The sequence below is a fragment of the Serinus canaria genome, chromosome 11, assembly GCF_022539315.1.
Source record: "Serinus canaria isolate serCan28SL12 chromosome 11, serCan2020, whole genome shotgun sequence".
NCBI lineage: Eukaryota > Metazoa > Chordata > Aves > Passeriformes > Fringillidae > Serinus > Serinus canaria.
This window is the reverse complement of record NC_066325.1, coordinates 5,256,296-5,270,629: the sequence shown is the minus strand read 5'-3', so window position 1 is coordinate 5,270,629 and position 14,334 is coordinate 5,256,296. Positions and strand designations below refer to the sequence as shown.

The window sequence follows — 14,334 nt, the reverse complement described above, 5'->3', positions numbered from 1 at the left end:
GGAGGTGATGGATAGCTAGTAACACTGCAACAAGAGCAATTTCAGCCAATTTGATGGAAAGATTCTAAGAAACATTAAGTTCATCTGGCAGCAGGGTAAAGGAGAAAGAGCTGCAGACACTCCCTGGTCTCACAGTGTCCCTTCTTCAGAGGGATGTGATCTCCACCTAAGCATGCATTTGGAGATTGTACAGTGCTCACTTCAAACAAAATACTGCTTTAGGAGTGGCAGGGGAAGAGAAGAGTGCATATGAAGAGTCTGAACTTTCCTGCAAAGCTGAGGCAGGAAAGCTCATCCTAATATCTGTAAAACAATCCACAGCTGTCTCTGTGCCTCTGGGTAGGAGTGTGGTCTCTCCAGGGGTATGTACATGTTTTCCAGCACTGCTCCACTGGCTAATCTTTTCATTACAGCACATACTGTATACTAAGAAAGTTAAGACCCTCAAAAATCACATGGAAAATAAGTGGAAAAGGTGTTTTCTTCTCTAACATTTTATATTTTGGCCAAAACATCTATTTTTGCAGCTATTAACTGAATTTTCCAAAAGTTTGAAAAGTGTAAGTTTTATTTTAGTTCATATCCCTGGCCGGATTCTTAGAAGGGAAAACTGTAGTCTAATCCTTGCCCCTCAATTATTGCATGCATTGATTAGTGAGAATAAAGCAGAGGTGATCTCTTTTCATTAAACAGAGCATAGAATAAGTGGATGCATTAAAAATGCACATCCAGTATTTAATTAATCCCCGTGCCTGTGAAATACAGTAGAGCATCACCACTGCTTTTCAACATAGAAAAGAAAAATTCTAAATCAGTTATATTTACATGTATTTTAAACTGCTAACTTCAGTCACCCTGAATTGGCTGCAGATGGGGCAAATCTGAGGATTTATGTTGCTGAAATCTGATACTAAAATGATTTAACAGTGTATTATTCCCCTGAACTTTGTTCCTTTCGTCCAATAAGCTACAATTAGTCAGATGTAAGAATTCATGCCCAGAAGGGTCTGTGTAGCAACTTAATTTATACAGAGATGCAATGGGAGACCTGTTTTGTCATTTTTTCTTCTATATGAAGGTATTCTTCTCCTTGAAAAAGATCTGCAGTGTTTTTCTGACACTTCTGCACCAGGTGGATGTTTGTACCTGCACCTTTTAGGTGTAAAAGGTGGAATTTTTGTTCTGAAGTCCCTACTGATACATGAGCACCACAACTGCATATTTAAAAAGTAGGCAGTTGTACTCAACCCTAAAAATGGGAAGTGAAAGAGATTATTATGCCAAGTCATGATTCCTAACTCCTAAATAATTGGAGTCAGGACTTGCACACACACTTGCAGTGATTGCCTTTCTCTAATTTCAGTTGCAATTCATCAAAAGCCAGTTCAGATTTGGGTGTCTTCCAGCAATGGTTCACCCAAGTAGAAAAACTGTCTGTTCAACTGTTGTGCTGTATTTTGAATATGGCTTTCAACAGTGCATTGATTTCAGCTGCTGCTCTGTGTGCGAGGCTTGTTCTTGTTTGCTGGTAAATGTGCCTGCTATTATCCATTAGCCATGGTCACAGGAGGAAGATGTACAATTGTTTTCTTACCAGAAAAACTGAGAAAGCACATCTTGAAGAGTGGTTTATGCAATGAAGGAAGTACACAGTTGTTCCTTTTATTTTAATTTCAAGATTTCCTGAAAGAATGACCAAAAAAAAACAAAACAGAAAAGATTCAGCAAACCATGACACCTAGTCAGGAGCTGTGTTTGTGTCCCCTTCAGCAGGGATCACAGGTTACAATCGCTTAAATTCATCAACTAATTTTTAAGAAAAAATGTTGAATCTCTTCTCATATACATTAAACTAACAAACATTTCTGTTTGTGATGGTGGAAGTCAAAACAGATTTCTTATCCAAAAATCCTTTCTCAGTTTTCTGTAAATGTTCTGGCATAACACATCTGAAATGGCTTGTCTATTTTCAGTGATTTTCAGTAGCAGTTTAGTGGCTGCCCCTCCAGTGTAGCATCTTTTGGGAACAGAATCTGCTATGCAAATAACAAAATGAGGGGCCCCCTCTCCTGTCAGCCATTGCTTGTTCAACTGCAAATTCTGAAGACACTTTGAACAGGAATAAGTCAAGGCCATGTAGCAAATTAATACTGTAAGAAAAACAGATAAACTTCAGAGCATTCATTTCTTCTTCATCCCTTCTGAGTAAGCATTTAGATACTGATATTGAGTTTAATAAAATTGCTGCTTGCAGGAAGTCAGGAATGAAAATAAAAGATTGTAAGTCTTTTAGGATAGGAGTGCCAGGATTTAGTCTGTGAAGTGATCATATTTTCCCTTTCTGCATTTTGAATGCAAACCCAGAGGAGCTGTGGCTGCCCCTGGATCCCTGGAAATGTCCAAGGCCAGGTTGGACACTGGGGCTTGGAGCACCCTGGGATGGTGCAGGGGGTGGCACTGGATGGCTTTCAGGTCCCTTCCAGCCCCAAACAAAATGACTGTATGAGAAAAAGCAGGGAAACAGGTGATGAGAACTGCACAAAGTGAATGCTCAGGCATGAAGCGAAGGAGGGCATGCAGGACTTGGGCAGTTCTTTTGCACAGAGGTGCCTGTCGAGGTGTTAGGGGTACTTTTACTCTGGATCAGAGCTGATCTGCCACACACCACTCAAAGAGATGGGTTTGAGGTCACCATCCAGGAGAGCTTTCAAAAGATTAAAAACATTTGCTGAAGGCTTATTCTCAGCTGGGAACATTGACAGCAGCTGTGTGTTGAGAAAATTTTCAAATCTTCCTGGTCTTAAATTGAAAAACTAATAAATAGTTTCAACTACACAAATTTTGTTTTAGCTGTCTCAAAAAAAAAAAAAAAGAAAAGTAATTGGAGCCTTATTTATGCTCATTATTTATAGAAAAACTCAACTCAGACTTTGGCTGCTTGCTCAGCATTCTGAAGGACTTGCTTAAGGAGTTTGAGGAATCATAAGCTCTAAAATTTTGCACTGCCCTTGAGAGAAAGTCCTTTGAATTTGGTCATGAATGCTTAAAATCATTCGGGTACAATTGCCTAAATTGAAATAATAAGCAGCTCTCTGTGTGTCCCAGGGGAATGTGTTCTTTATTTTTCCCTTCGAACAGTGATAACTTCTTTGTTGCCACCTCACAAAGTGAAAATACAGACAGATAAGCATGTGCTCTCACAATGTTTACCCATAAGTCTGTATGTTTTTATTGACATGGAAGGCAAGGAAAAGTATAAATTGCTGTAGAACTGGAAAAGTATTTTCAGTGAGCAAAACAGATGTTATCTTAGCATGAAACAGATGTAAAACTCACTAGTGTTTGTCTCATAAAGTATAGCATTTGGTTGAATACAGCTGGTGCCAGGATTACAAATTAATCATGTTTGAATGCTTTTTTGCTAATTAGATCCCCCTCTGTGACTTCTCTCTCCCCCTTAATAAATTTCAAATGTTAGCATTCCCAGTTTTTTGGGTTTTTTTCCATTATGAGTATTTAAGAGTCAGCCACTTTTTGGTATTAGAAAACTTTTCAGTAGTGATGAATTTGAAAGCAGAGCTTGTTTAAAATCCAGCACTCTCAATTTGCTAAGTGTGTGGCTTTTGGTATGATAATGATTTATATGTCCAGGGCAGCTGTGAGGGTTTAATTGTGAACTTAGATTGAATCACTTGTGGTTTTATCTATTGACCTTTCTCAGACCAGAACTAATATTGGTTTGTCAACAATTGGCTTCAATAAAACACATGCTTTGAGATAAGAACCTGTACTGGGCAGCAGAGGAGAGAAGAACATGATTTTTGTTAAGCTTTATGTTAGCTCTGAAATAGAATTGATTCTGCTCCAGCGTAAGAGTTGGGATTGTATGAGAAACTTGAAAGTCGGGGTTCTGTGCAAGGTTGCATTAACAAGATTTGCATTCATAAAAATCTCTGAAAAAGTAAGATTCTATTATTTCAATAACATTCTTTTGTACAAAAAGATGAATTCATAAGGTTACTTTTATAAATCACACAAATATTTTAGTGACTTGCATATACTACATACAGGGATTTCACTGGATTTTCAAACCTCAGTATAAACTTTTTCTAACTAGATAGAGACCTTTTCTAACTTACTGCTTAGGGGATACATTTGCTGGGATGTTATTATACAAATTACTAAAAGATCACTAATAATAGAAGATCTCTGCATAAGACAATTGTTAGTTCTCATCAGACTGGTTGTTCATGCCATCTTTGTTTTAATGTGGTTGCCCAAAGCTGTGGATTTGTTAAATTTCATTAGGTCTTCACAACTAATGAGGTAACAAAAGGAAATGCATTCCAAAGCAAAGAGCTTTCAGATCTTACTAGACCCCATCTGCTGCAATATCAGCTAAGAAAAAGGCATCGTTTGAAATGTACCTGGTTTGAAGTGTACCTAATAATAATTTAAATAATTTGAACATTTTTAATTAGAAATAAGAAGTTTACCTAGTCCTAAAGCCAAGTGAAGAGTCCCTTTCACCTGTAGTTTAAGAATGAGAGCCATGCCAGCTGGCTTCCTGCAAGAAGCAGTGTTGAACAAGTGGGTAGCAGCATCCCCTGCCAGCTGAAATATCCCTGACATCATGGTGCAGCCCCCTCATAGCACACTGAATTAATTGAGCCTTGAGCTGGCAAAGCCATGGAACACAATGGGATAACTACATCTGGGAGAAAAGGTTAAATGCACAAAGCAGGGATATGCAGCTTCACAGTCCAGCTATGGGCCACTGTGCCAATCTAAGTTTGTGATACTGCAAAAAATAGTGATATGCCCAAAGTATTTTCAGGCAGCATATCAGAATCACAAAGAGCTTGTACATTTCCCCAGTTAAGAGTCATTTACACCTTAGCTGTTTGCCTCTCACCCTAATTTGTCTATGTATGTTTACCTTTGGTTGAGCTAAGTAGCTTAGAATGTGAAACCCAAGGACTGAAGCCTCTCTAGTGGTCAGTTTCTCTGGTGCTGCAGGAATTGAAGTTGAAGGCAGCTTTGCATGGTGGTGAAAAGCAAATGGAAAGTGAATTTCCTGTTGAACTTCACTTGCAGGAGGTGGAAAGAGAAATTTCATTCAGAACCGAGTGTGGACTTTATTATTCCTACTACAAACAGATGATTCAGGCTGCTTCCATTCAGCAAGGTATTGTAAACTGTAAAGTAAGTTTTGCAGCTGACTATTTGTAGGTTTGGTTGGGGTTTTTTTTTCAAATATAATTGAGAACAAGGCACACCATAACTATGAAATATAGTTAACATTGTACTGGAGACAGATTTATTCTGTTCCTATGCCAGGGAGCCACTAAGTTATGGATATAATAAATTTCACAATGATGCATTGATTTCTGTGCCACACCTTCACATGCTGATGAAGGCAATCACTTTGAGGGACAGCTTTCATATCTGTTCAGGCTTCAGCTTGCTGGTTTATTCAGTTTATTACTTTCATTTTTATTCTCCTCTCGTTTCATTTGAGGTATGAGCTATTTCTGGGAAGGGACAATATTTTTGCTGTACTCCTGGACAGTAAATGACACAAGGAGCAGCTTCCAAGGAAATCATACGCAGTGATGGGGCTTTCTCAGGCAGTCTCATGTTTTCTAGATATTTAGCTGTTGCTCCTTAGCAATTTTGCTTATACTACACATTTTTCAATAATAACTTCACCTGTGATTAAAGTAGTGCCAAGAACAGTTCTCAGGATTCAGAACGTACCACAGATTCTATGCTGGGGATGGAAGTATAAAAATAAATGTTTTATACAGTACTAAATATATAGTACTTGAATTAGCACTGTGAGTCACATTTGAAGCAGGGAAGCTGAAGACCTCAGAAGGTCATGTTGATTCAGAGGTAATGTGTTCTGAATCATTGACTCAAAGTTTGCAGTTTCTGATGAGAGATCCTAAAATACCTTTGAAAAAGTTATTCACTGTTCAAATGAAGATGGAGGGGGAAAATGACAATCTCCTATTTCAATTTCTCTTTATCATTAAGGTTTACATGGTTTAGTATATGACAATAAAACTGAATCTGTGAGGACAATTAACATACTTGAAAGAATGAATGTTTACCAGGAGGTGTTTCTCAGCATTCTGTATAGGATTCTTCCAATTCAGGTAGGCATTTATTTCTGGCTTTAGATTGTAAGTGCATTATGAAGATTGCGCAGTGAATCATAGCTCCCCTTTGTAGATATTTTCTAATTAGAAATATTCCTAATACCTTTTTAATTTGTAAAAGCAAAACCTAATTCATGCTAAGTATAATCCCCCCTGTGAGTGTTTTAATGTCAACATCAGTATTCTTGTGTTTTACAGCAATACCTAGAGCCTGTTTATTTTTATATCTACACTTTGTTTGGACTTCAGGCAGTTTATGTCATTGCTCTGTATGTAACAAGCTGGCTTCTTAGTGGAACATGGCTTTCAGGGTTGTTGGCAGCTTGCTGGTATATTACAAACAGGTAAGTGAGATGAAACATTTAATCTTTCTAAAATTTTACCTAGTTTCAAAGGTAAGGCATTAAAGCTTTAACTGCATGATTCATTGGACAAAACGTGGAAGTCTAAGGCCTCTCTTCAATTAGCCAGAAAATGGAAAGAAGATTTAAATAACAAAAAATTATTAGAAAATAATCAGAAATGAGCTGACGTATCAGACTGGGTTTTTAAAGGTTCTGGAAGTTTAGGTAGAAAATTTTGTCTTAAAGTGATCTCTGAAAGTGGACTACATCTTTCACATGTGTCTGGAGCTCCAGGTGATGTACCCTGTCTTCTCTAGTCTAAGATCTCTCAGGTGTTACAGACATCTGCATGAAAGCCCTTCAGGTGTCTCCTCACTGCCCCACACCTGCCTCCAGGGGTTCCTTCCACAACCTCAGCTCATCTGAAGTTCAGCTTCTCTCTCCCCTTATTCCTGTAGCCACTTCCTGCACTGAGCCTCAGAGAAAAAACATGGTAATTGAGCTGTTCTAGTGCTTTATCACTTGAGGAGTTATCAGTTTGGATATAAAAACCCAAGAACTGGCTTTATGCCAGAATTAAGCTGCTGGCATGAAGCTAAGACTGGTGACATTGGCTGTTACCTGTAAATTAGTCAAGAAAATAAAAGTACAGTCTTGGTTCTACCAGAAATGTTTGATATGTTAATGAGCAGCTCTAAAGGAATTTATCTGCAAGCACATTCACTGCAGAATAATTACAGGTGTGCAGAGGCAGGATGTTTCTTTCTCCAAATATAAAAGTAATTAAAAGCCACATGCAATGTACAGTTTTTCACACATCTCTTCATGAGGTCATCTCTTCCATTTACAGAATATCTGGAGCAAATTTTTCCATCTATCTAATAACTGGTGAACACTGAGAGCTTGTTTCCTTTATGCAATATAATAAGTGCATAGAATGGATTTGGATAAAGACTTTCTGTCCAGATTAATTACATCTGAGGCTACTGAGTAATTCCATCTGGCTAAGCATGTTTCAGATATGTTGCTTACTTGCTGTTTTAGCACATATTTTCTCTACACTGGGAGAAAGAGAATTATTCTTTGTTTTTAACTTAGGTTTTGCAAATGACCATTCTTTGGGGAGTTCTTCCATCACATCTTATGTTCAAAAGCTTCAAAAAATGACCCAAAGCTCATAAGCAATTAAACTGTGCTCAAGTCGTTGGGATCACAGTGAAAATTATATTCTCTTTATATTCTTATATGTGCATTTGCAAACCAAAAAATGTAGCATGGCCTGTGGTGTGGAAATCCACAAGCTGGATTTTGTGAGTGCTTTTGGTTTGGGCTGTATTTGTCATTTCTAAATTACCCAAGCTGGGCTTCATCAGTAAGATGTAATCCATAGTTTATTTTTTTTACAGTTAGTGAAGCCAAAATACATCAATTGAGGTGCAGAAACAATGGATAACTTGCAGAACTTTCATAGTGATTTATTTTCAGAGCTAGGTGTGTTGAAAGAACTGGAGTGTAGAGCCTCCATTTTTATAAATAAGGAGTTAAAATAGGACAAAGATGCCTGTCATTGCAAGCTGTCTGTCACCAAGTGTTGGCTTGATTTTGAATTTGTGAAACTCTCTGTTTTGTACAGAGTAGATACTACAAGGGTAGAATTCACCATTCCTTTAAGGGAGAACTGGGCACTGCCATTCTTTGCTGTTCAGATAGCAGCCATCACATACCTACTCAGAACTCATTTACAGCCTGCTCAAGAAGTGAGTATTTCTGACAAGTATGACACAGTAAACTCAGTAACAGAGAGCTGTCCTGATCTGCAAGAATTAAAGCAAATGCATGATACAGTTTCTTTGACCAACAGTTAAGTTACCATTCCTCATTTTGATCAAGTAACTGCTATTTGTGCTGCAGTAAAACAGATATTGCATTTTAATCTGAAACTATCCAAGATCTCACTGTTTTCTTGCAGATATTACAGTGATAAAACAAAAGCACAAGTCAAGAATTAATAACTCTAATAAAATGTTTTTTATCCTCTAAGCTGTTATTGCAGTTAGAAAATTCAGTGTTTTAAAAGTGGTTTAAAATAAAACCAGATTAAGGTGGGCTTTAGTTTGGTTTGTTGATTTTTTTTCCTTGATTTTTTGTGTTTTAACCGAGAAAATTATAACATAAAATTTTGTTCCCTCCTTGCAGAAGCTTACGCTCATGGTTGTATTCATAGCAACATTTCTCTTTAGCCTGACCTGGCAATTTAACCAGTTTATGATGCTGATACAAGCATTGGCATTGTTCATACTGGACTGCTTGGACATGCTTCCCACAGCCAAGGTAACTTTCTCTTTGGAAAGAACCTACTTTTGTTTCTTTGCCTTCACAAAGCCAACAGTTTTGAAGGTGTTTTCCTAAGCAGTGGCCTGGATGCCCAGAGTAATACAGATTGTGCTGTGTGCCTTGTGCTTTGAAGTAATCACAGTGTATAAACCCTGCAAGTGTAAAAGTGAATGAAGGAAACAACACCATTTCTGGTTTTTGTTCACTTGAACCTAGTTCATGTCTATTTAATATTTGTCTGCTTTTGTTTAGACACTATTTGACACTTCCAGACACCATCCTAACAGTTGATCTGATACCACAGCTTTAGCATGGCCTCTCAAAGTTGTCATATTCCTACACAGGGAATCTTTGTGTAGGCTGAAGTCAAAGCAATATATGAATTTTGCCTCAAGCATTGCACATCCTTATTTGCCAGTCAGGGCCAAGCTCTGTACACAGGAGGAGGATGCAGAACACCAGGTTGCTGGGGAGAAACAGTTGTCTTGTCTGCATTGACATTCACCACAAAACAGCATTGCCCCTGCTGTGTTACTGAGCTGGATAAGCCAGAAAATAAAACAAGTCTTTCTAAGAAGGTGAGGGATCATTGACAGTCAATCTTACAAAACAGAAATGTACTGTAGAAGATGAAGGCACTGTCTTTACATTAATATTGCTGTGAAATTCTACCAAGATCATTTTAGGTATGGTGAAAACTTGCACTAGTTGAAAAAGGTTCTAACTTTAGGAAAGGTTACAGGAGGATGAAGAGTAATTAATGTAAATTAATTTTAAATTTGAAGCAGACTTGAACTTTACTGAATGTATTAATTTAACTGAAAATAACTGAGTATGGAGCCTGCATATCAAGATAAATGTGGCTTACCTAAGTTTCTGAACTCTTCATTATATCAGTAGCTGCAAGCTGAAGTCAACATTTAATGTGACTGGTCAGCTGCCCTAAAAGTCAGCAAATTACCAGCTTCACTCCAAAACAGACTCACCACACCACTGTCTGTACTCATTTTCAAAAAAGCACTGCTTAGAACTGTTGGAGTTTGTTGGGCTCTCTGATACTGATTTACACCACTGCTGTAACACAAGACTGAACTGGGATCTTTGTGTGAGGTAGAATGTGTATTTTGGTACCACTTTATTTGTCAGAAAATCAGCTGGGGTTTAGCGCTTACATTGAGCTGAACACTGATAAAAGAGTTTAGCATAACCCAAAAGGGATTATACTGAACCATTACTGAAAAGTTTGAGAAGGTAGGTGAAGTTTGCTGAACTGCACTGAGCCATAACTCTTTAGTCATAAATACATTACAGAGGGTTCAGAAACACTTCCTGGACTAAAGAAAATAAAACCATCTTCCAAATATAAGGTTAATCTGCTTGAGTATAGGATCAGGCTTCCTTAAATATAAAATGGGCATAAAATATTAACCTAAGTAATTCAGGACATAAATATAAAAAGGTTACAGTATTGGCTTTAAATGTAATGATTCTCTGCAAGATGATACATTATTTGCAAAAATAATTCATGTTGAAATAAATTAAAAGGCATATTCAGAGAAAAGCACCTATGACTGTGAAGTTTTGTAGGCATAAAAATCTCATTGTTGTTTCAGGTTACATGGCTCTATATCATTCAGATTTCTGGGTTACTGCTGGTCTGTGTCCTACAGTTCTTCAATTCTATGATTCTTGGATCATTACTTATAAGTTTTAATGTTTCTGTCTTAATAGCAAGGACAATTCAGGTAGGTACCAAGTATTTCTGTAGTACTAAATAAAGAGTATTTTTACAAGTGAGTGTGTGTGTGTGTGATTGAGTAATTTAGATGCATTATAATTTTCATTTAGTAATACTAATTAAAGGAATTACTATAGCATACAGCAACCCAAACATTGCCTGATCAAATAATGAATTCCATTACACTAACTGCAGCTTAACCAAGCACACCAGACATCATAATTCCATGATTGCTATTAACATTAATGATTGTGCAAGCTGCAGTTTGGATCCTGAAAAAAAAATTGCATAAATGGACTTTACACCTGTTTCAACAGGACTTGGCTTGAATTTATGGATCTGCCTCCAGCAAAATAATCTGAAACAACTAGGATAGCTAGGCTCATGTCGAGTTCAGCTTCCTGAAATCCATGGTTTCTTTCAAAGATTAGGGGTTTTTTCCTGTAGTTATAGGGTTTTTTCCTGATTGTGGCATTGGTACTCTGACCACAGTAAAGGAGTTTACAGGGCCATTCCTATTGTCTGCACCTATTCCCAGTTAACTGTGAGCAGCTTATCTGGATCTGGAGCTTGTAACTGGAAAATTGCTCAAAATCCTATCAGCAGACAGAGCCAGAAGATCCCTTTGCCATGTTTAGTGGCAGGTGTAATGAGTAGGGAACACAAAGTTGTGGAAACTGGGAAATGAGTTCTGTAAGTACACTAGGGCTGCTGCCGAAGAAAAGCTGTTTGACTGCTTCCAAAACTCTGCCAGATCAAAGCTTTTATGACATTGTCCCTTCAGTTTTGTGCAAGAAGTATATCTTTATTCTGGGTACTTGGTTTTGTGTCTATTTTTGCTTAAATGACCCTAATGCAAAGTTGGTGCTTCTCAGGACTAGCAGATGAGCTGTTGCAAATAGCCTGTGATGCTTTTGTTGCAAATACATTAGGATAAAAAAAAGGACTGAAATACTAATATTTTCTTCTTTGTAGAAAAACCTAAAAAATGGTGGCTTGCTTAATAGGCTTTGGAAACTTGTCCTCCATGTTCTACTAGTCTTGTGCTTGACTCTCCTAATAAATAAATTTATTAAGGTAGGCAAATAATTTTTAATATCAAATATTAAGCATTGTATTATGTTAAAAGCTATTTGTTAACCATCTACAGGAATATCATTAAACAAAAACTGCAGTGAGATTTTTCTGCATCTCAGAAACTGCATTTTAGAAATGAAAGATAGTTTTGCTAATCTTTGGTATATGGATTTGAAAACCTCATAAATTAACACCAAATAATTGGTGTTAACTTGAAGCTCACCTGTAATTTTATATCAGTTGTAGATCTATTATGTTGAGCATTTGCAAAGTGTTTGACTGAATTTTCTTTTCAATGAATGCAGTTAAAACTGAATGCTTCTTTGATTACAAAGCACCCATCTTAGTAAGCCTGTGTTGCTTTACAGTTTCATTTCAATGAAAAAGACACTGTTTACTGTGCAGCATTTTTGATATTTAAAATAAAATTTCCTTTCTCTTCCCCCCTTTGTAGAAAATTCTTAATCTTGAGTCAGATGAGCATATATTCAAATTCCTAAAAGCAAAATTTGGATTTGGAGCAACAAGGTACGATTTAGCTGCAGTTTTGCTTTTTTGTTTGACTTCTTTAATTGAAGCCTTGTGGTTGTTCCTCGTGTGCAATAAATCACAATTTTACCTCATGTTTATGTCATTCTTGCTCTAAGAATAAAGTCATAAACTGTGACTTTATAATTTCTTGAGAATAAAGGAAACTTTGATCCTTTTTGGCACCAAGTCATGAAATACATGATGGACAATGGTGTTTATTTTTTTTTAGAGATTTTGATGCTAACCTGTATCTTTGTGAAGAAGCCTTTGGTTTATTACCTTTAAATACTTTCTCAAGACTCTCCAGTACATTACTGTTTTACGTCTATGGATTTGTTCTCTTCCTTCTGACAGTAGCAGCTGTAATTGTTGCCTTTCGGAACCTCAGGTAAATACAGTTTTTAAGAAAATTCACATTTTTATCAATTTTATTTTCTTCAGCTGGCTGAGGAACTGACAGGTGAACACAGCAGCAAATACAGGATTGCTTTGCACAGCTACTGAGGAGTGGGGTGTAGGAGAGAGAAATCAGGCAGAAAAAGTAACTTCCTATTGAAGCTAAAAATGTAACCAAAGGAACATCCTTCCCTAGATTCACTCAAGCTCTTTGCTGCTGAAGTTTTGCAGTATGTGTAATGTTCCTTGGGTTTCTTGGGATGAGGAGATGCAGGGGAAGGATGCCTTTATCTAAAACATTGTTAGATTCTTTAGTTCATCCCATTTTCCCTGTGCAAAGCACTCCAAATCACAGTTTTCCTGGGTGTTACCCTCAAACTGCCCAGAAATGAGCTGGAATAGTCTGTGCTGAACTTTGTGGTCTGTGTGAAGGGGCAGGAGCTGTAACTGTGCATCACTGCTGGCAGTTCCCAGAGCTAATCTGGGATTCTGAGGTATCTACAGAACACAGAAGAAAATCAGACAGAAATGTTATTCCAAAAAAAATGGTTCATTATAGAGCTCTCAGTTTTACTTGTACAACCTGGGCAAAAGGTAGAAGGGATCATAAAAAACTTGATAGAGCAAAAATTCAAGGAGTGTCACCTGACTAGTGTCACTATCAGAGATTTTAGGGAAGACTGGATAAAAAGGAAAGAGAGCAAGAAGAGAGTTTTGGAATGTCTTGGACACTCTCCCTGTTTTATGACAATTACATATTACAATAGTAATTCTCAAGTGTCAGTTATCTGTAAATAATTTTGGTACTATTCAACCAGCCTCTTTAAAAACTTTCTGGATCTGTCAATTTTAAAAATAAAGATTCTGCAGCTTTTATTTTCTGCAACCCTAGATGTAATCCCAAACGTGCCCCTAATTTTTAATGCATTTATCTCACTTATCCTCTGCCCTGAAAAAAACAGGAAAACGCCACAAACTGAAGCAGCTCCTTTTTTTTTCCTTTTTTTGGAAGGGCACTCCACATATATTCACAAGGCTAGACACCTCAAGCAATAACCACTCCCTTCAGGGCTCATTTTCCCTAACTCTGCTTCCAGTCTATGGCTTTGGTAACATCCAGACAGCCCAGCACAACCCCACAAATCACAGTTAAATTCTTCACTCATCAAAAGTCCTCTGAACATGGGAGTAGCTGCTTCCAACAAGAAACCAAGCTTGCCTTGCTGTAAAGAATTTTATCTCATTCTAATCCAGCTCATTTAAATCCATTGCATTTCTAGAAATCTGCACATGAAAAGAAATACCTGATGCTACATCAAGTTGGTGGCCAGGCTAAATTGGATCATAGATACAATAGAAGGTTGTGGGCTCATAGCAATGGTTGGTGTGTCTAATCCCAGAAAGATTCTGTACTTTTTAAAATGCAGATAATTATATGAAATATGTTATAGAAGTTAATATAACACCTTTTTTTTCTTCAAGTAGTGGTTCAAATCAAGTCCATTTGAAGGACAAAATGGAAGAATACACAGTGACACTGAAGCCTGAGGCTGCCTACAGCTTACTTCACACAGTTCTTTTTGGATGTCTGGCGTTAAGCACAATGAGGTATATTTTTTTGTTTCTACTAAGGCCTTGTTCAGATGACTGAGTATATTTTTAGAAGAATGTAAAATATGTTGACCACAAACTGATAGGATCATGAACATTCTTTCTCTCCTGGTGTGTTTCTACTTGTAGACTGAGG

At 37.3% G+C, this 14,334-nt stretch overlaps 1 protein-coding gene across 3 annotated transcripts in view; it reads left to right on the top strand.

Annotated features, from left to right (window-relative positions):
- DPY19L3 (dpy-19 like C-mannosyltransferase 3) overlaps positions 1 to 14,334 on the top strand; it is a 34,857-nt gene that overhangs the window by 4,233 nt on the left and 16,290 nt on the right. For 2 of the 3 annotated variants that reach the window (XR_003944779.2, XM_030227513.2), the window contains exons 4-13: positions 5,098 to 5,188; positions 6,043 to 6,164; positions 6,366 to 6,511; positions 8,145 to 8,268; positions 8,708 to 8,842; positions 10,459 to 10,590; positions 11,559 to 11,660; positions 12,115 to 12,188; positions 12,421 to 12,579; positions 14,070 to 14,195. Coding sequence is in view for 2 of the 3 variants with exons in the window: in XM_030227513.2 (XP_030083373.2) it covers positions 5,098 to 5,188; positions 6,043 to 6,164; positions 6,366 to 6,511; positions 8,145 to 8,268; positions 8,708 to 8,842; positions 10,459 to 10,590; positions 11,559 to 11,660; positions 12,115 to 12,188; positions 12,421 to 12,579; positions 14,070 to 14,195 (1,211 nt within the window). In the remaining variant the exon portion in view is untranslated. The remainder of the gene's footprint in view (positions 1 to 5,097; positions 5,189 to 6,042; positions 6,165 to 6,365; positions 6,512 to 8,144; positions 8,269 to 8,707; positions 8,843 to 10,458; positions 10,591 to 11,558; positions 11,661 to 12,114; positions 12,189 to 12,420; positions 12,580 to 14,069; positions 14,196 to 14,334) is intronic. The other variant, XM_030227514.2, reaches the window with a different exon arrangement.